The sequence below is a fragment of the Peromyscus leucopus genome, chromosome 1 (assembly GCF_004664715.2).
Source record: "Peromyscus leucopus breed LL Stock chromosome 1, UCI_PerLeu_2.1, whole genome shotgun sequence".
NCBI lineage: Eukaryota > Metazoa > Chordata > Mammalia > Rodentia > Cricetidae > Peromyscus > Peromyscus leucopus.
This window is the reverse complement of record NC_051063.1, coordinates 133,968,933-133,988,767: the sequence shown is the minus strand read 5'-3', so window position 1 is coordinate 133,988,767 and position 19,835 is coordinate 133,968,933. Positions and strand designations below refer to the sequence as shown.

General features: G+C 49.4%; 1 protein-coding gene across 1 annotated transcript; it reads right to left on the bottom strand.

Annotated features, from left to right (window-relative positions):
- Window positions 1-5,374: 5,374 nt before the first annotated feature.
- Window positions 5,375-19,241, bottom strand: Rlbp1 (retinaldehyde binding protein 1). The gene is made up of 9 exons (XM_028879221.2): window positions 19,000-19,241; window positions 17,226-17,347; window positions 16,514-16,542; window positions 16,158-16,286; window positions 13,762-13,966; window positions 11,677-11,855; window positions 7,771-7,929; window positions 6,418-6,528; window positions 5,375-6,226 (listed from the first exon to the last, which is right to left on the bottom strand). Exons 3-9 carry the CDS (start codon window positions 16,523-16,525, stop codon window positions 6,068-6,070), a joined length of 954 nt encoding a protein of 317 aa, XP_028735054.2. The 5' UTR covers window positions 16,526-16,542; window positions 17,226-17,347; window positions 19,000-19,241; the 3' UTR covers window positions 5,375-6,067.
- Window positions 19,242-19,835: the final 594 nt, after the last annotated feature.

Sequence of the window (19,835 nt, the reverse complement as noted above, 5' to 3'; positions counted from 1 at the left end):
TCTGTTCCTGTTCGCTGTGTTTGAGATTTCTCCTCTGCTACCTGTCGCTCTCCAGATTTTTTTTTCCTGCCTTTTAACTCTGCAACTGGCAGAGAAAACTAACTGGATTAAGACCCCCCAGACTGTAACAGGTTTACCCACATGTACTGGCCTGCTGGCAAGGCCAGTTCCACCCAAGGCACTGTGGAGCCTGGAAACATGTCAATGACTACCTGGTAGGCTAGACCAAGCATAGTGGAACCTTCGCAGGGTTGGGAATATAGCTCACACAAAGCCCTGGGTTCAATCTCCAGCACCACACTCCGGTGTCCGTCTGTAGTACTTGGGATACAGGGGCAGGAGGAGCCAGAGTTTAAGGTCCTCTTCAGCCATATAACAACTCTAAGGCTAGTCTGGACTACATGAGTTCCATGTTAAAAAAAAAAAAAAAAAAAAAAAAATCTGGGCTGGTGCTGGAACCAAGCCAGAGTTCTCCCCATTCCCCAGAGGATCCTATCGGGCAGAGGTTAGAAGCTGCTGCATTGGGAACTTTGATGGGTTCTTGAGTGTGCAATCCCTAGAAGTCTTGTTTAAAATGCAGGCTCTGATTCAGTAAGTCCGAGTGGAGCCTCAGATTCTGCAGGCCTGGCCGGCTCCCCAACAGAGCAATGTTGACTTCCTTGGAGTACCCCCTTTGAATGGAGATTCTGCAAGTTTCAGGGGAGCCTGCAAGCTTCCAGTCCAACTTACTGATTTTCCTCAGAATCGGAGCTGTGCTCCCCCACCCTGAAAATTAGGAGCAGAGCGGTCCAATCCACCCTCTTGGTATATCTCCATCTCTTCCCCTAGCTGGCTTGACCTAAGATAAAAGCACAGGCTTCTTCCAGGAGCCTGAGTCAGAACAGGCTAGACCGGTCTCCTGTAGGGTCACCCAGTGACTCTAGGCTCCAGGCAATAGCCAACTCAATTCAGAGTCGCTGAAGTGAGGACTCTCTCTCCACCCACCCCTGGATGAGTAGCCTTCAAAATATGCTGTCCACATTCTCTGAAGGTTCACACACAAGGAGGGCAGAAATACACAGCTCTAATCTTCCAGCCCATATCCTGCTCCAACCAGTTTGTGTCCAAATCCCTGCTTCCTGACAGATGTCCAGAAGGATGCTATTATATGGACCACATGGTTGTCATAAAACCCATGGTCCTTTGTCCTAATTCCTGGGGCTTTCAAGAGTTTTTTATTGTTCTTCCTGTATCTCATTAGTGCAGGAGGGTGGGACACTTGCCTCATCACAGATATGGGGGAGGGCCCCGATCTTACAAGGCTGAAAAAGTCAGATTTTAGCATTCGAGGTCTCCCTACATGTTCTCCTCATGGCAATCCTTTCCCAGACAAGCCTAGCTGGCAACCCCTGCGCCCATCACTGCCACCTTTCCTGGCCATGTCCTCAGGCTATGCTGAGGCCAGGCCAGCAGGGGGCAGTGTGGACACACAAAGCAGGATCTCAATTCTACCGCTTCTCCCACAAAAAAGCCACTGAGTTCTCTTGTTATGATGACCCCTGAGCTGAGGTCCTTGCCTTACTGACTTCAGGTGGACTCCAGCATCCTCTTGGGGCTTGAGTAGGAGCCAAGGTTGCCCTGAGAGCGTCCTGGCCAGAATCTGCCTGCAATGTTCTCCCTATCCTTATTTATCAAGTTGGGGCTACCACAAATCAGCAAGCCGGAGCTGCACAGAGGAGGGCTGGTGGCAACTGGGGACCCAGGAAAGAGATAGGAGTCAACCAACACTACCAGCCACTGACCTCTCGGGCTTGTAATATAATGCTAGAAAAACAATTAGGAGTGTAGTGTAGTATATGTGTGTGTGTGTTACTAGGTAGCCTTGGCTGGCCTGGAACTTATTATGTAGACCAGGCTGGCCCCTGCTTCAGAGTACAAGCCACCACACTTCAGAAGTATAACTTGAAAAAAAAAAAATACTCATTTCTCAGAGCTGGGGAGAGAGCTCGGTGGGTAAAGGCCCCATGTTCAGAAGATACAGTCCCACCCTCTGAGGAAGTCACGTGCTCAGCAGGCAGCCGCTCTAACAGGAACTCTCATACACAATCAAAAAATCACTAGGCATTTGTGGAAGCCAGCCCCACAGGCGGAGAGCATTTGTATTTGTCAAAACACGCAGATTTGGGAAATGTAAGCGGTCCTGGCCAGTTTTATGTCAACTTGACATAAAGTGGAGTCCTTTTAGAAGAGGGAACCTCAATTGAGAAAATGCCCCCACCAGTCTGGCCTGCAGGGAAGCCTGTGGGCCATTTTCTTGACCAGTGGATGATGAGGAAGACCCAGTTCACTGTGGGTGGTACCACCCACCCCTGGCTGGTGGCCCCGGGTGCTATAAGAAAGCAGGCTGATCAAACTGACCAAGCCATAGGAATATGAATAAAGACCTGAGTCAGGAAGTCCAGCACCCTAGATGGGTGTGGCAGTGCATTCCTGTAATCCCAGAGCTGGGGGGAGGAGGAGGGGGGATGGGGGGGGACTGGGGGGAGGCACAGAAGGATCCCTGGAACTCGCTAGCCAGCCAGGCTAGCTGAAACATTACGTTCCAGGTTCAGTGAGGCCTCCTGCCTCAAAAAAATAAGGTGGTCAGCAATAGAGGAGGACACTCAACATCGACCTCTGACCTCTACATATGTATGCATGGGCAAGTACACATGCAAATTAAATAAGTAGATAGGAAATGAAAATAGCCAGGCACGTGGCACGTACCTTTAGTCCCAGCACTTGGGAGTTCGAGGCTAGGCTGGTCTACAAAATGAGTTCTAGGACAGCCAGGGCTACACAGAAAGACCCTGTCTCAAAAAAAAAAAGGAAGAGGGCTGGAGAGATGGCTCAGAGGTTAAGAGAACCAACTGTTTTTCCAGAGGCCCAAGTTCAATTCCCAGCAACCACATGGTGACTCACAACCATCTATAATGAGATCTGGTGCCCTCTTCTGGCCTGCAAGCATACAGACAGACAGAACACTGTGTACATAATAAATAAATCCAAAAAAAAAGGAAGGAAGGAAGGAAGGAAGGAAGGAAGGAAGGAAGGAAGGAAGGAAGGAAGGAAGGAAGGAAGGAGAAAGAAAGAAAGAAAGAAAGAAAGAAAGAAAGAAAGAAAAAGAAAGAAAGAAAGAAAGAAAGAAAGAAAGAAAGAAAGAAAGAAAGAAAGAAAGAAAAAGAAAGAAAGAAAAATAAAGAAGAAAGAAAAGAAAAATGAAGTCTTTTACTCAGCCAAATACTGGTTTCCTCAAAACTACTCCCTCTTTAGAAGAGTCACCATCTTGGCCCTCCCACCTTGACAAATGCACCTGGCCTGACACCCCCTGGACATAATTGCAATGTTCTCATTCTTGAAATGCCTTCAGCTCCAGAGGGTTTTTCTCTAATCTCCACAGGCACACCACACCATAACACACAGACAGACACACACACAACACAACACACCATAATACACACACACCACACCATAACACATACACACACACACCACACCACAATACACACACCACACCACACCATAACACACACACAAATGTAAAAAAAAGGGGGGGGGCTAGAGAGATGGCTCAGGGGTTAAGAGCACTGGCTGCTCCTCCAGAGGTCCTGAGTTCAATTCCCAGCAACAACATGGTGGCTCACCATCATCTATAACAGGATATGATGCCCTCTTCTGTCATGCAGGTGTACATGCGGAGCACTCATACATAAAATACAAATAAATAAATTTTTTAATGTAAAAAAACTAATGAATTCATATAGTGGTAAATTTTATAATATCAACACAGGAGGCTGGGACAGGAGGATTGCCACAAGTAAAAGGCCAACTTGGGCTGCAGAGTGAGATCCTGTCTTAAAAAAAAAGAAAGAAAATAAGAGATGTATATATATTGGTTTTTCGAGACAGGGTTTCTCTGTGTAGTTTTGGTGCCTGTCCTGGATCTTGATCTGTAGACCAGGCTGGCCTCGAACTCACTGACATCCACTGGCTCTGCCTCCTGAGTGATGGGCATACACCACACCACCACCATATATTTATAACAGCCTCACTGAAATATAAGAAAGAGAGCTTGTGGGTCAGAGAAATTCTCAAAGGTGTGAAAGCAGAAGGGATTGATCTCAGAATTCAGGAAACAGTTGAAGTCCCACAATAGGTGCACAGCACTGGCACCCACCACCTGGTGTAGATCCACATAAGACCTGAGAAGGCTTTAAAAAGGTTCTAAACACACAGAAACCTCCACCTACATATGGGGCCCAACATGGGGCCCAAACCCCCAACCCTGAGATTAAGAGTCTCATGCTGTAGTAGCTACTAGCCAGCCACCCACCCAAGAAGCAACATGCCAACAGACTGGTAATGCCACAGCCATGTGGCACTACATAGATTAATAGAAATGAATTAATTTAAGATGTAAGAGCTAGCTAATAAAAAGCCTGAGCCATCGACCAAACATTTATAAGTAATATTAAACCTCAGAGTCAATTACTTGGGCAGCAGCTGCCAGATATTTGGGAGTTGCTGGAGAGACAGAAACTTCCGTTTACACAGCACCAAAAATTCTTCATGTACCTAATGAAGCAGTGACCCCACAGGCAAGAGCTAATGACTCTTACTTACCTGGTGGTATGCAGGCAATCAACCAGGCCAGTCAGCTCTCACCTGAGGCCACCACCACTGGCCAGACCACAGGAGTGAATGTCTGCTACCAGCTTGGAGCAGGAGCTCATCTTGGAAGAAGGAGCAATCAACACTTAGGAGCCCCATATCCCATGAGGCAGTGCCAGCCAAAGAGGAAATCACGTGCCCAGCAAGCAGAGGAGGCTCTGACAGGAAGTCTCAGTTACAAAAAATGAGCGCACAAAATTCACTGTGCACTTGTGGAAGCCAGCTCCATAGGAAGAAAACATTTGTATTTGTCAAAACACACAGACTTGGGAAATGGAATCTGTGCCAACTTGTTTTATATCAACTTGACACAAACTAGAGTCTTTTTGGAAGAGGAAACCTCAGTTGAGAAAATACCCCACCAGATTGGCCTGTGGGGCCCATTTTGATTGATGACGGATGTGGGAGGACCCAGCTCCCTGTGGGGGGTGGCCACCCTGGGCTAGTGGTCCTGGGTGCTATGAGAAAGCAGGCTGATCAAGTCTCAAGGAGCAAGCCAGTCCGCTGCACTCCGCTATGCCCTTAGCTCCAGTTCCTGTCCTGAGTTCCTGCCCTGCCTCCCCTGGTTGACAGACTACAACCTGTTAAGATGAAATAAACCCTTTCCTCCCCAAGCTGCTTTGGGTCACTGTTTTATCCCAGCCATTGGAACCCTAAAAAAGCCATAAATTCATCGCAAAAGAGCTTGACACAAGACAAAGAATGACTTTATTTGTCTGTCGAGGACTAAGTGTTCAGAGAAGATATGAATTTAAGTCAAACCCATCCAACAAGGCAAAGAGAGCGTCTAGTGAAGGGGGACCCACCCCGAGGACCACCCCTAAGATAGGTGGAGAGGAAGGGACACGACCTCTACCATGGAAAGATCCAAAGCTCTTAGCGCCTGGGTCACTCAGCAGCAGGTCGCCCCAAATGCAAGCTGCTCCCTCCCTGCAGTTCTGCGTGGGAAACCCCTTAACTGCCTACAGCTGCTGTGTTTGTCAAATCATTAGCGTGTCAAGCCCTCCTCCCCTTCTTCGTTTTACAGAATGTGAGTAGGCTTTCAACTCCGCCTTGCAGACCCTAAGTATCAAAGCGATTACAAAGGAAATCAGGGAGAAGCCTAATTGGTCTTTGAAATCCAACTTCTCGCAAAGTCACTGCCCTATAACTGCAGAGGCGGGTGGGACCATAACTGCCTCACAAGTCTCCTGTTTAAAGGCATCCCCTCGCCTTGAGACCTTCTATGTCAGTTTGGGATGAGGTGCCACTCAAGCTCTCCTAAACCTAGAGAAGTCTGGGGAACCCAGTCACCTCAGGCATTCCTGTTCCCAGCCTCGGGTTCAGGAAAGCTGAGGGAGGGCTAGGATGCTAACAGGTCACATGGCAGGGCGTCTCCTCACAAGGCTGTATTCTCAACTTCGACCCGAGGACCAAAGAGCTGTTCTGCAACCACCTTGCCGTCATACTTGGGCAGCGTACCCCCAAAGTCAGCGGGCAAGATGCTCTCATCAATCTCCCGGAAGAAGTCATCCAGGTCATCTCCGTGAACAAAGACCTGCAGGAAAGTGAGCAGGACAACTGAGTGGGAGGAAGAGGCAGGAGGGAAGAACAGAGCCGCTGCGTGACGTCTTTGCCTGGAGATGTCTTTCTCGACAGTTCTCCATGTGGGGCTGTCGGGGTTGTCTACTCAACTTGGGACCAGTGTGCAGTGTCTGAGGAAGGCTCAGGAGGCAGCCGTGAACTTACCCTCTGTAGCAACTTGTTCTTCAAGAAGGGCTTGACCACGTTATAGGTGGTGGTGAAGTACCATGGCTGGTGGATGAAGTGGATAGCTTTGAACCTCGCTGGGAATGAATCCTGTAGTGACAGAGAGAGATCCCCCCACCCCATTGCCCTGGTGGTCTCAGAGGCTCCTACTTACCAACACACACACACACACACATGTTCTCACACACACATGCACAGACAGACACAGACACAACCTCTCCCCATGGAGTGAGGACTGACTTGTCCAACATCAATCGCATGTTGCCCTGGAGGATAGCCCATCCCGGGGCCTGCCGCCAGGGAACCTTGACTTCACTTTGGCTCCAAGGTGTAGGGAGGAAACCCTGCAAGTTACACAACCTAAAGCCATCCCATGATGTAAAACAGAGACAGAAATGAAACCCTAGAAATAATTTAAAAAAAAAAAAAAAAAGGATGAAGTGGTATGTTTGCTTGATTATTTAATTATTTGGTGATTGTGTGTTTGGGGTGTGTGTGTGTGTGTGTGTGTGTGTGTGTGTGTGTGTGTGTGTGTTGGTATTATTTGTTGGTTTTGTGAGACAGGGTCTCATGTGTCCAAAGCCGACCTTATGACATAGTTGAGTTATGACCTTGACCTTCCAATCTTCCCACCTCTTCCTTCTGAGCGCTAGAAGTACAGACATGGGCCACAGTGGCCAGTGCAGGCGATAGAACAGTATCCCCATGGGGGGGGGGGTGGGATTGAGGTTTTTTCAAACCACTTGTCCACTGGGTGAACCACAAACCATTATCAACCATAAGGACATCCTTGTCATGCCTCTGCCCTTCAGCCACTGCCATACCCATATCCAACCTCCCCTTTTCCAATACATGTAAGGCAAATATAAGGCAGCTCAAAGAGGAGCCTGGGGGCTATCTGTCTATGAAGGAATCAGAAGAGGGCTAGAAATATCCTTTCCTTGGATAAACTCACAAGCAAAAAGAGGCAGCAGGATATACACGGCCAGACAGCCTAAGGTCCCAGGATCACTCAGAGAGAGTCAAATCCAGCCTCTGCCACTTTATCTGTGTGTGACCTTGCAAAGTCACTTAACCTCTGAGCCTCGGTTTCCAGGTCTGTGAGATGAAGCCCAAGATATGGATGAGAACCCTCTCAAGGAGCCAATGAAATCATTCCCATGTCCTTAGCACACTCAATCACCATGCAAGTGTTTGTGGCTGGGATGACAACTGTCACTGCTCTGTAGGACACTAGATTGCCCACCCCTCAGGTCCCTTCCAGCACCGGGAAACTGGGAAACCAGGCCAAGCCTCCCCAAGGTTCCTATGGGACAGGTTCCAAGGTCTCACCTGGAGCATGTCCACCATCTTCTTGAGATCCGAGGGGCGGAGCCCCGCTGCCTGCTGCATGGTGAAACCCTTAAAGTTCTCGACAATACAGAAGCCGTTGATTTGCGTTTCCTCGTTCTCCAGCAGCTTCTCCAAAATGAAACAGTATGCCTGCAAGATCTAGAAACACAGAGGCTAGGTGTGGGGCTCAGCCGGGAGGCCCCCGAGTTGATCTCCAGCATCAGAACGCCTGAAGCACAGGGAGCAGGGTTTAAGATCCAACCCACAGAGGTGATGAAAGCGTGGGGTCCTGAGTGGAGAGCCCCCGGCACAGGCCTCACTGCAGGAATTTGCCGCAGACGTCCATCTAGGGCCTCCCCCTCGCAGAAGACATGCCAATAAGATAACATTAAATGTCACGTTCATGATTAGAAGCCACAGAGTTTATCCCAGCACTCTTATGATGTTGGAAAGCACTAGAAACAGCCTGAGTGTCCAGTCAGAGAGGAGGGAAATGAAGGAGAATGTAAGCCATGGAACATTGCGGAGCGGTGAAAATGATGTAAACCATTAATTAACAGTATGGGGAACTCTTCGCGACAGGGCACAGAAGAAATTAATGGTAGAGTCTTGGATGGGCTAGGCAAGCACTCTGCCACTGAGCTCTATCTCCAGCCCTTAGTTGTTGTTTTGTTTTGTTTTGTTAAGAGGGTCTCACTTTGTAGCTCAGGCTGGCCTTGAAAACCGTTTAGTCCAGGCTAGCTTTGAACAACAGCTCCTCCTACCACCGACACCCGAGTGCTGGAATTGCAGTTCTGACCACCATTACCCTGCCTGTTGTTGTGATATCTGCCCTTCCCTGATCCTTCCTCCCTCCTTCCCTCCCCCTCTCTCTCCCTGTCTCTCTCCTTCCTTCCTTCCTTCCTTCCTTCCTTCCTTCCTTCCTTCCTTCCTTCCTTCCTTCCCTCCCCCTCTCTCTCTCCCTGTCTCTGTCCTTCCTTCCTTCCTTCCTTCCTTCCTTCCTCCCTCCCTCCCTCCCTCCCTCCCTTCTTTCCTTCCCCCTTCTCTTTTTCAGTACTGGGGATTGAACCCAGAGTATTGCAAATACTAAACTATATCACCATCTCTTTTTACTTTGAATTTTTAGGCAGTGTCTTACTAACTGACTTAGGCTGGCCTTGAACTCACTCTACAGCCCAGGCAGGCCTTAATTAAACTTGTAATCAGTCCTCTTTCTTCAGCCTCCCTAGTAGATGGGTTTGTAGGCCTGTGCCACCAAAAATGACTGATGATCCCACAGTTATAAGAAGTGTGTGTGTGTGTGTGTGTGTGTGTGTGTGTGTGTGTGTGTGTGTATAAAATAAATTGGAAGAATATAGTGGTAAAAAAAACTAGGTAGCAGAATTATAGATGATTTTGTTTGCAATTTTTTGTATATTCTAAAAAGAATAGATACTATTAACATAATACAAAAAATGCATGTTTCTACATTTTTTTTCTTAAAAAAATATACCTTCAGTTGGAGCTAGAGAGATAGCTTTGTGATTAAGAAACCTTGCTGTCCTTACAGAGGACCTGAGTTGGATTTCAGTACCCACATCAGGTAGCTGGCTCATAACTGCCTGGAACTGTAACTCCAGCTCCAGGGGACCTGATGCCCCTGGTTTTCCCAGGAACTAGCATTCACATACACACACACACAATTAAAAATAATATAAGAGCCAGGTGGCGGTGGCACATGCCTTTAATCTCAGCACTCAGGAGGCAGAGTCAGGAGGATCTCTGTGAGTTCAAGGCCAGCCTGGTCTACAGATCAAGATCCAGGACAGACACCAAAACTACACAGAGAAACCCTGTCTCGAAAAACAAAAACAAACAAACAATAAATGAATTAATGAATGAATGAATAAAAATAATATAAATCTTTCAGGTTGTGGTGGTGCACACCTCTAATCCTAGCTAGCACTCTGGAGGCAGAGTCAATTGGATCTTTGTGAGTTCAAGGCCAACCTGTTCTACATAGTGAGTTCCAGGACAGCCAGGACTATGTAGAGAGGCATATATATATATTTTATTTTACTTGTTTTATTTGTTTGTTTGTTTGTTTATTATGTGACAGGGTTTGTCTATATAGTTTGGATTAAAGGTGCACATCTCCACTACTGCCTGGCTCATTTTTACTCTTATTATCATTCATTTATGATGAAGATGTTGGTTCCACTGAAGCTGGAGTGACAGGAGACTGAGCTGCCGGACACGGGTGCTGAGAACAGGACTCAGGTCCTCTCTGCAAAAGCAGCAAGTCCTCTAAACTGCTGAGCCATCTCTCCAACCCTCCTCCCCAAATAATATGTCTTTCTTTTTTAAAGTTTTAATTCTAAAGCTAGTGTCTTGCTTACCGAGAAGGCCTAGTAACATCCTTACTAAGAGCAGGCGTAAGGTCGGGATGCTGACTGTTTCCATCACCACTGAACTAGAGCAAAGGGCTGGCCAGTGCAATCTAATTTCTTCTTAAAGTCTGGGGTCAAAAAAGTAGAAGAGGTGGGGGCTGGAGAGATGGCTCAGCCTAAGAGCATTAGCAGCTCTTCCAGAGGTCCTGAGTTCAATTCCCAGCAACCACATGGTGGCTCACGGCTATCTATAATGAGATCCGATGCCCTCTTCTGGCACGCACGTGTATATGCAGATAGAGCACCAGATACATTAAATGAATAATAGATATAAATAAATAAATAAATAAATAAATAAACAAATAAATAAATAAATAAATGGAGGTGAACATTTTGGGGCTGGAGAGATAGCTCAGTGGTTAAGAGCACTGGCTGCTCTTCCAGAGGTCCTGAGTTCAATTCCCAGCAACCACATGGTGGCTCACAACCATCTGTAATGAGATCTGGTGCCCTCTTCTGGCCTGCAGGGGTACATGCAGGCAGAACACTGTATACATAATAAATAAATTAATTAATTTTAAAAAGTAGAAAAGGTGAAGAAAACAGTCTCCTCTATTCACATATACTAGTATTCTTAGGAACACCGGAGAAGGTCGGGACTTAGCTCACTTGGTAGAGGACTTGTCTAGCATGTGTGCAATTCTGGGTTCGGTCCCCAGCACTGCATAAAACCAGGCATGTCGGCACATGCCTCTAACCCCTGCATGGCAAGAGAGCAGAAGTTTGAAGGCTATCCTTAACTACATAGTGAGTTCAAGGCCAGCCTGGGATGCCTGAGACTCTGTTTCAAAACAAAACAAACAAGAAAGGAGGAAAAATGAAAGAAAGAAAAAAAAAGCATAAAGGGAAACCTTTTATTCTTCCCTTAATCAGACTTCCTGCCGGGCGTTGGTGGCGCACGCCTTTAATCCCAGCACTCGGGAGGCAGAGCCAGGCGGATCGCTGTGAGTTCGAGGCCAGCCTGGGCTACCAAGTGAGCTCCAGGAAAGGTGCAAAGCTACACAGAGAAACCCTGTCTCGAAAAACCAAAAAAAAAAAAAAAAAAAAAAAAAGAAAAAAGAAAAAGAAAAAAGAAAAAGAAAAAAAAAATCAGACTTCCTAAGGGCTTAGACCTATGAACGTACCGTAAGCAGGTGGTTAGGTAGGACAGAACCTGTGCCTTCCAGAACCTTCCAGCCCACAGCCCTCTGATCCCCATCTCTCTGTTGCTCTCAGCTTTCAGTGTTTGGCATGGTTTCCGTCAGCTCATGGCCCATAGCTGCTGCCTCCACTTGGCATCGCTGGGCATAGCCAGGCCAGTGGGCTCCACTTGCAGAGCTGCTGGGCTTCCCAGCTGTCCTGGAACATCCTAGGAATTCTCTCCCTGTTTGGAAAATGCCTGGATGCAGGTGACCGCCTGCCCTCGTCCCTCCACAGACCTTGCCTCCTGGGGAACCCAACACTAAAGACAAGGGCTAGGACAGAGAGCCCAGCTGACCTCATCAAAGGTGACCTCTTCACAGTGCCAGTTTTCAATGTTGAAGAGCATAACCACTCGGCCATACTTGTCCCGGCTGGAGAGGACCCCAGGGTAACCCGCCTCGATAGTGCAGCGGACGGCCTCCATGGAGAGGCTATCGAACAGTTCAGGGTACTGGAGCCGGAAGTTCACATAGCCTGGAAGAGGAAGAGTCAAGCAGCCATCTCGGCAGCCTTTCCAGCCACGCTCACCCGCCTTCTCAGGTGGCACATGGTGAGAATCAGCGGCCTGGCTGCTGTCTGTCCATAACAGGACATCCAACTGTCTGCGTCTCGTGGTTCCCTTCCACAAGACTGGCCTGTCTCCCCCAGATGCTGTGGCAATTACACATGGTTCACAATGTCCCCGTTGTGAGCTGTGCAGACATGACGTACCGCCCTACTTAAGAAGGTAATCATATGTGCTACATTCCTTCCCTTGGGGACAAGGCACAGACTGTCAGCTGGGCACAGGGTCAACTGGGTGGGTGGGTGGGCAGTGCTGAGGAAACCCAAGGCCCCAGCTAGACTCGGGGGCCCTTCCTAATTCTAGCAGCACCTACTTCACCCACAAATGCCATTCTTCCTTACCCTGAACAGGTCCCTGCCTTCATGGGGCCATCTGTACCCCCAACCTGGGGCCCAGGGGTTGGGTTTAGGGGGCAATTGCCAAGAAACTGCCAACAACTTCTCTGCTATTCTGGAACTCTCCAGTCTTATCCTACCTCACATTTACCTTGTTGTTTCCTCTGCCCCGTTACTCAGATGTCTGGCTTCCTCGGGGTTTATTTCAGGTGTCCCTCATTCAGAAATGAGTGGGAGCATTTCTAGAACCTTCACTTCCAGCTTCAGTCTTCTGTCCTTTACCTCTGTCACTCAAACTCTACCTATGTATTCTCTCTGTCAGGTTTCTTATTTCCACCAATAGAACGTAAGTTCCACAACGGCATGGGATGCTTGCGCTCCTTGACCTAAAACAGTGGTGGGCCCTGGCACTGACTTGACATTTGGGGACACAGGAGGAAGGTAAAAAGGGAAAGCCAGTAGGCTGCAGACCACCTGCTTCAACCTTCTATAGACACCAAAGACGATTTCTTCAGGAAATGTTTTCTCTACCCAGCAGGGCCATGGCAGTTCTGTCCCAGCTCCCCAGTCCCAAGGCAAGCAAGCACCATCTTTGGTTCCACTGGGGTTGAGGTTTAGTGTCAGGGCAGTGCATGGAGGAGGCACAGCTTCACCATCTGGAACATTCCAGAGCCAAAGGTGGAGCTACAAAGGAAACACCTTCCTTTGTTGTCTAAATGTGGTACCTGAATTCTACTCACTGAGTTCCAAGACTGACAGAGAAGAGAGTCTTCTAGGAATCTGTTCTTGACCATCTAATTTTGTCCAACCATCTATTCATTTATCCATCTACCCATCCATCCATCCATCCATACATACATCCATACATCCATCCATCCATCAACTAACAGAGCCCAAGTGATCCTGAGGACTGCTCAATTCACACACGCATGGGTGTGTGCATACCATACCCATGCACGCACACGCACGCGCATGCATGCATACACACACACACACACACACACACACACACACACACACACAGGATATGGAAACAGTTGTAGGAGCCCGTTTTCAGGTTCCTCATGGCTTTACCCAGCATGTCCTCATAGAGGATGATCAGGACCTCGGGCCTGAGTGCAGGTGTCTGAGATGGTCTGCACTTGGCTGTGCTGGGGGAGGAGGTCTTTGGCTCCACCCCTTGGCGTCTCTATAAATACCCTGGGGCAGAGACAGTCAGGGCCCGTTGGAAAAGGTTCCAGGCCCTCTGGAGGCAATTCCGTATTTTCTGTTTATCTCCACAATCTAAATCCTTCTAGCTAACATTTCCTGCTGCTCGCACTCAAGAAAACTCCGGGGAACTGTGGGGTTGGTGGGTAAACGCCCCACCAACAGTGACTACCTCATGGCATGAGGGAGTTTTCTTAGTGTGGAAAGGGTCGACACCCTCCTCAAAACTTCCTCCCACCTTGCATGGCCAGTCCTCCAATGCAGGCCTTACCTTTGAGCAGCTCATAAGCGCGGCCCACGTCGAACTTGCGAGCGCGGATGAAGCGCAGGAGGAAGGCACTGTCCTTTGCCCGTACCCTCTCAGCCACCGCCAGGGCCAGCTCCTCCCCGGAAGCTGCCTGTGCCTGCACCAGCTCCTGTAGCTCCCTCACCGCCTCCTCCCGGGTCTCCTCCTTCTCATTCAGCTCATCCTTGGCCTGGAATGGGGGGGGGGGGCAGAAGTTACCGATAGGTGCTGGTGAGGAACAGGCATGTGTGAAAAGGCTCACATCTAGGTGGGCCTGCTGGGCGTGCCCAGGGTGCTGCAGTGTGGCCCTTACTCCTGTGCAGCTCTGCCCTCAAGGGCCAGGGAGTGGCAGCCTGCTCTCCCATAGGCATCTGGAGAGAGTCAACGGGCTCAGCCTGGATTTGTTTGCCAGACATTGACAACAACAAGTGTTTCCAGCAAATGCCCGTGTGCTCTGTGCTCTTACCCCACACGCTGCCCAGTCCTCTAAATACATTGTGTGTGTGTGTGTTTTAATTGATTGAATTCATTCGTTGTATACGTGAGTGTTTTGCCTGCACGCAGGTCTGTGCACCATATGTGTGCTTGGTGCCTGAGAAGGTCAGAAGAGGGCATCAGGTCCCCTGGAACTGGAGTTATGATAGTTGTGAGCCACCACTGGGTGCCAGGCATCCAGTCAGGGTTCTCTGCAAGAGCAAAAATGCTCTTAATCACTGAGCCATCTTTCCATCCCTAAACTACTGTGCTTTTAATTTTTGCCACAACTCATTGTGGGGGTTTGTTTTGTTTTTTAATTATTATTTTGTTTTGTGTCTTTAATTGCCTTTTGCATTTATTTATTCTTGCATGTGTACTTAGGGGGGGCGTGTGTGTGTGTGTGTGTGTGTGTGTGTGTGTGTGTGTGTTGTGACGTTCATGTGGAAGTCAGAGGACAACTTGCGGAAGTTGGTTCTCTCCTTTTACTATGTGGGTCCTTGGGATCAAACTCATTTGGTCAGGTTTGATGGCAAATGCCTTTTAGCCAATGAGCTACCTCACCAAGCCCTTATTTTTGTTTTGGCATTTTTTGTTTGTTTGTTTGTTATTGCTTTTTGTTTTGGGTTTTGGTTTTTCAAGACAAGGTTTCTCTGTGTAACAGTCCTGTCTGTCCTGGAACTTGCCTTGTAGACCCGGCTGGCCTCGAACTCACAGAGATCCACCTGCCTCTGCCTCCCAAATGCTGGGATCAACGGTGTGTGTCACCACACCTGGCTGTAGGTTTGTTTTTTTGAGACAATGTCTCTAACCCAGGCTGACCTCAAGTTTGATATATAGCCAAGGTTGACCTTGAACTTCTGATACTGCCTGTACCTCCCAAGTGCCGGGTTTATAGCCATGTGCTACCATGCCCAGTTTTATGTGACCCTGGAGGTGGAATACAGAATCTCCTGCACTTTGGACAACTCTGTCAACTGAGCCACACCCCCAATCCTATTTTTTGTTTCCTTTGAGACAGGATCTCTCTATGTAACCCAGGCTGGCTTTAAAATTATACTTCTCCAACCTCTGTCTCCCAAGGGCTGGGATCACAGAACCACCATACACGGCACAGTTAGTGTTCTTATGCCCATCTCCCAGAAAGGCAGGCTGAGGCGACTAGAGGTGACACGTTATTGCCCTAGGTCCCCCAAGGAGGAGGAGGACTCCCCCCCTTCACTCAGTGACCCTCCCAGACTTGACCCATCAGAGAGCAGCCTGCCTCGCCCCAGAGTTCCACGGCCCTTCCTTTTGCTGGGCTGGAAGAGCTGTGAGGACTTCCTTTGGGCAGCATGAAGGGCAAGGGAGAAGAAAGAAGTCGAATGTGGATGACCTGAGAGCACCTGCCAATGGCGACACCGGTCGACGCAGAGACGAGAGCCTGGAGCAGAGCTCAGCCACGTCTCACCTTCGCCCTGGCAACCGCTAGCTAGTCCATCTGCTATATTCACATTTCCTAGGCACAGAGAAGCCAGGTGCAGGGAGGGAAAGCTATTTGCTCGAGGCCACAGAGCAAGGTGAACGTGTCTGGTCCTAGAACGTGAGCCTCGTGCTTTTCCACTGGGCACAGCCATTTTACCCCCGTTCACCAGGGCCGCTTTCCTGAAGCAGTGTTCCTTACACCTGAGTTGAGGCTGGCCCCTGGCCCCTAGGCTCCAGGCTGGAGTCTCAGATTAAGGGGGTCTGAGTACTGATTAAGCCAGCTGTTGCAATAGTTCTGACCTTTAGGATAGTCTCTGGCATAGGCCAGTCTCTCGTGTCCAGGATGACCTAGAGGATTCCGTCATGTCCACCCCACCCCTACTGTGCTCCTTACCAGGCTGTCCCAGCCAGCGCCTCCACCCGCTCCCACCCCAGCGCCTCACCTTCTGCAGAGTGTGGCGGGGCAGCTGGCTGCACGGGCCAAAGACAGGACCATGGTCCTTGGTTGTGAGCTGCTCCAGCTGGGCCCGGAGCTCCTGCTCCTCTTCAGGGACCATTCGGAATTTGCCCACCTGGGCAGAAAGGAGTCATGTCGAAGGAAGGACAGCTCTGCCTGCCCCCGCCACCCCCATCCCCCCAGCAGCCAGAACCACTGGCCTATGGACCTGCTGAGATCTTGCATAGTACCTTTGGCCAAGATCTTTGCTAAGCCTCCTCCCTTTGATGGATCAGGACCCCAGAGAGATTGCCAAGGTGTAGGGAGGAAGGGGACCAGGGAAGAAGAGCCCAGGCTACTCACCCCCTCTGACATATTGCCTCTCGATGACACTGAGGAAAAAGAGAGAACACATTTGCTCTGCCCTGGCCTCTCCAGGTGGCCTGTCCCCAGCAGCCAAGGAAGTCAGGACTGCAGTGATGTTGGAGAAACCTTCTGTGTTTAGCCTAGAACCTCAAGCACCCGTGTCCTTCCCAACAGCTAGATGATTGGCAGAAATTCAGATGCATGGGTCCTGACCCCTATGATTCTAACTAGCGGGCTAAAATTAAAGGGGCCCCCCTTCCCCACCCAGCTCTGAAGGGGAAGGTTCCTGGGCTACACTTTGGGAACACTGCATTTGGAAGGAGCACACCACTAATACCCTACTCTTCAGCTGTGGCTAGCCAGAATTGGGCCCCATTCTCGGCTACAGGGTCAGGTCACTACAGTGTAAGGCAATCCTTTCTGCAGCCTTCCTTGCCCAGCACAAGTGGGTACCCCAGAAACCTCTCAGCCCAGTGGATGGCTCTATGCCCAGTGCATTCGTTCTTAGGAGCCATGGTGAGCCGTTAGGCCATTAGTCCTGAGTGCGTGCTCAGAGCTACGTGACACACTAAGAACTTCCAAGTTCATTATCTCAGAGACAGGCGTGGTAGCGCCATTCCTCTTTTATCTAAGGGAAAACAGGGCCGGGGGAGTAAGTGACTTCTCCGAGGTAGCATAACCCAAGGAAGCCGGGGATTAGGAGATATACCTGAGCTGTGACTCCTGTAAACAGCAAGGAGCAGCTTGGGGCAGCTGGATCTGGGACCCGGGTTCGAACCCTGTCCCTCACAGTTGCAGATTGTGTGATTTCACTCGAGTCTTAACCGTCCCCTGTTGGGATGGAAGGGTTATGAGATGTAATTAAGTAATGTACACACACACACACAGGAAGCCCCGGGGCCACCAGAGCGGGTTTCAGTCATGGCTCACATGCTCCCAGGTTTTCCCCTCCCAGGCCTACGTGTCCCCAGTGACTGTGAGGATCTCTAATCACTCTGTTTCTACCTGCCACCAGGTTCCATCAGTCAGCTCAGCCCCTCATAGTTGGTGGGTAGCTGGGACTTGAACCTGCGTCTCCCTGACACTGAGTCTGTGTGATGCTTCCAGCCATGTCGTCTCTGTGCAAACTCCCTGGGGAGCTGGTGACAGAAACCTTGTAGGTTGGAGAGGTCTGGATTTGAATCTGGCTTTTCCCACCTGTGTGACCACAGGCGAGTTATTTAATTTCGTCGGAGACCGAGAAGCACATTGAAGATGATAGCAGCCACCAAAGGTGACTGTCATGAAGACCACAGGGTTTCTAGACAGAATCTTGCTCTGCAACAGAGTCCCCTCTCCCTTTCTTCGAGTCACACTGAAACTTGAGGGTCCTGGAGAATATCTGAGGGTCTCCCACATTTTGAATCTGTCCCTACCACAGCCCTGCAAGGACAGGGGATTCTGGGGGCTGGAATCTGCTCATAGGAACCAAGTACAAGCCAACTTTTTGGAAAGCAGACAGACATCCAAATATGTGAGCATCAGGACCAGGAGCCGAGTATAGTGGCACACACCTAGAATCCCAGCACTTAGGAGATAGAGGCTAAGGTTATTCTTGGCTATATAGTGAGTTCAAAGCCAGCCTGCATTACATGAGACTCTATCGCAAAAAAACTAAAAGTGAGCCGGGCGGCGGTGACACACGCCTTTAATCCTAGCACTTGGGAGGCAGAGGCAGGTGGATCTCTGTGAGCTCGAGGCTAGCCTGGTCTACAGAGTGAGATCCAGGACAGGCACCAAAACTACATAGAGAAACCCTGTCTCAAAAAACCAACCAAACAAACAAATAAGCAAACAAACAAGGTGATGCGTGTCTTTAATCCCAGTACTTGGCTCTCTGAGTCTGAAGCTAGCCTGATCTACATAGAGAGTTCCAGGACAGCCAGGGCTACAGGGAAAGCCTGTCTCAAACAAACAAACAAAACAAAAGAAAGCAAAGCAAGACGTCTGAAGAACTCAAGAATTAGTGGATACCCCTAGCCAGAGAAGCAGATCACCAGCACAAGACCCAGACCTTAGAAATATAAGGTTAAAGTTGGCACAGAGAAGCAATTATCTCTTTTTTTAAAAGCACTTATCTATGAGCTGTAGGCATGTTTGTAATGAAAACATGCTCCCCCCAGCTCCACATCGATATTCTCTGCCATTTAGAATTGACAAATAAAATACATATTAATTACAAATACAGGACATAAAAAGTATTTGATCATCTGCAGTCCTAATTGAATTAGGCACTCCATATTTATATGTGCTGAGTCTGCCTGTAGATCGGTCTGGCTCACACCACTTTACAGATAGGTCTGACTCACACCACTTTACAGGCAAACGGAGCAATCTGAGAATGGTGAACCCCACCCCGCCTCTCACTACTCACCCCCCCTAACTCCCCCCCCACACACACACACCGTCTTATGCTCCCTGGCCAGGCCTTGTTACTAACTTACCTGACAGCTCTTCCTTGGGGCTAGGGTGCCTGAATTGTTCTGGCACTCTGGAGGCTGCCTCCTTTGGAGGTGTGGTCAGGTCAGCAAGCTCGGATTAGTGTGTCACAAGGAACTTCTCAGGCCCACTGTTTCCCATTAAATCAGGCTCACAGGAGGCCCAGAGTGAAACAAGCGAAGTGTCCTGAGGGAGAGGGGAGAGACCCAGCCTGCAGACAACCATCAAAGCCCTGCTTTGTGAGCTTCTTGCTTGGAGCTCTGTTCAGCCATGTGGAAGCCGCTTCTCTGGGATCTGAGCCAGCCCCATCCCATGCCCCTGCCCTCTCTCTTCTCCAACTGGGAGGCAGGGGAGCCTGGGAGAGCACTCCCTCCCCACAGAGGGGAGGACATATAGAGAAATAAGAGAAATCGTAAATGTGAGCACCAGCGCAATCCAGCCCTATGGTCCACTTCCCACATGCAGAGGGAAGCTGAGCAGGGGAGGACCTGCTGTGTATCCTAAGCTGACCCCAACCCACACCTCCCACTCTTTTGTATATGTTCGTGGGTCGCTGAGGATTGAACCAGGGCCTGACACATGTAAGAACTCTATTTCTAAACCACGCTCTCAGACCCCCGCCTCCTTTCGTTTTACACAGCCCAGGTAGGTTTTGAACTTCTGATCCTCCAACCTCTCAAAGGGGAGGAAAACAAGTGTGTGCTGCTCCAGTAGGTGTCCCTTGCCCACTCTCCAGTCCTTGCTCCATCACCTTTCTGGAGGTTACTTCTCCGCCTCCTCTAGAGAACCAGGCTGGGGCTGTGGGGAAGATCAAAGAGGGCCACACAGCACCCCCTTCAGG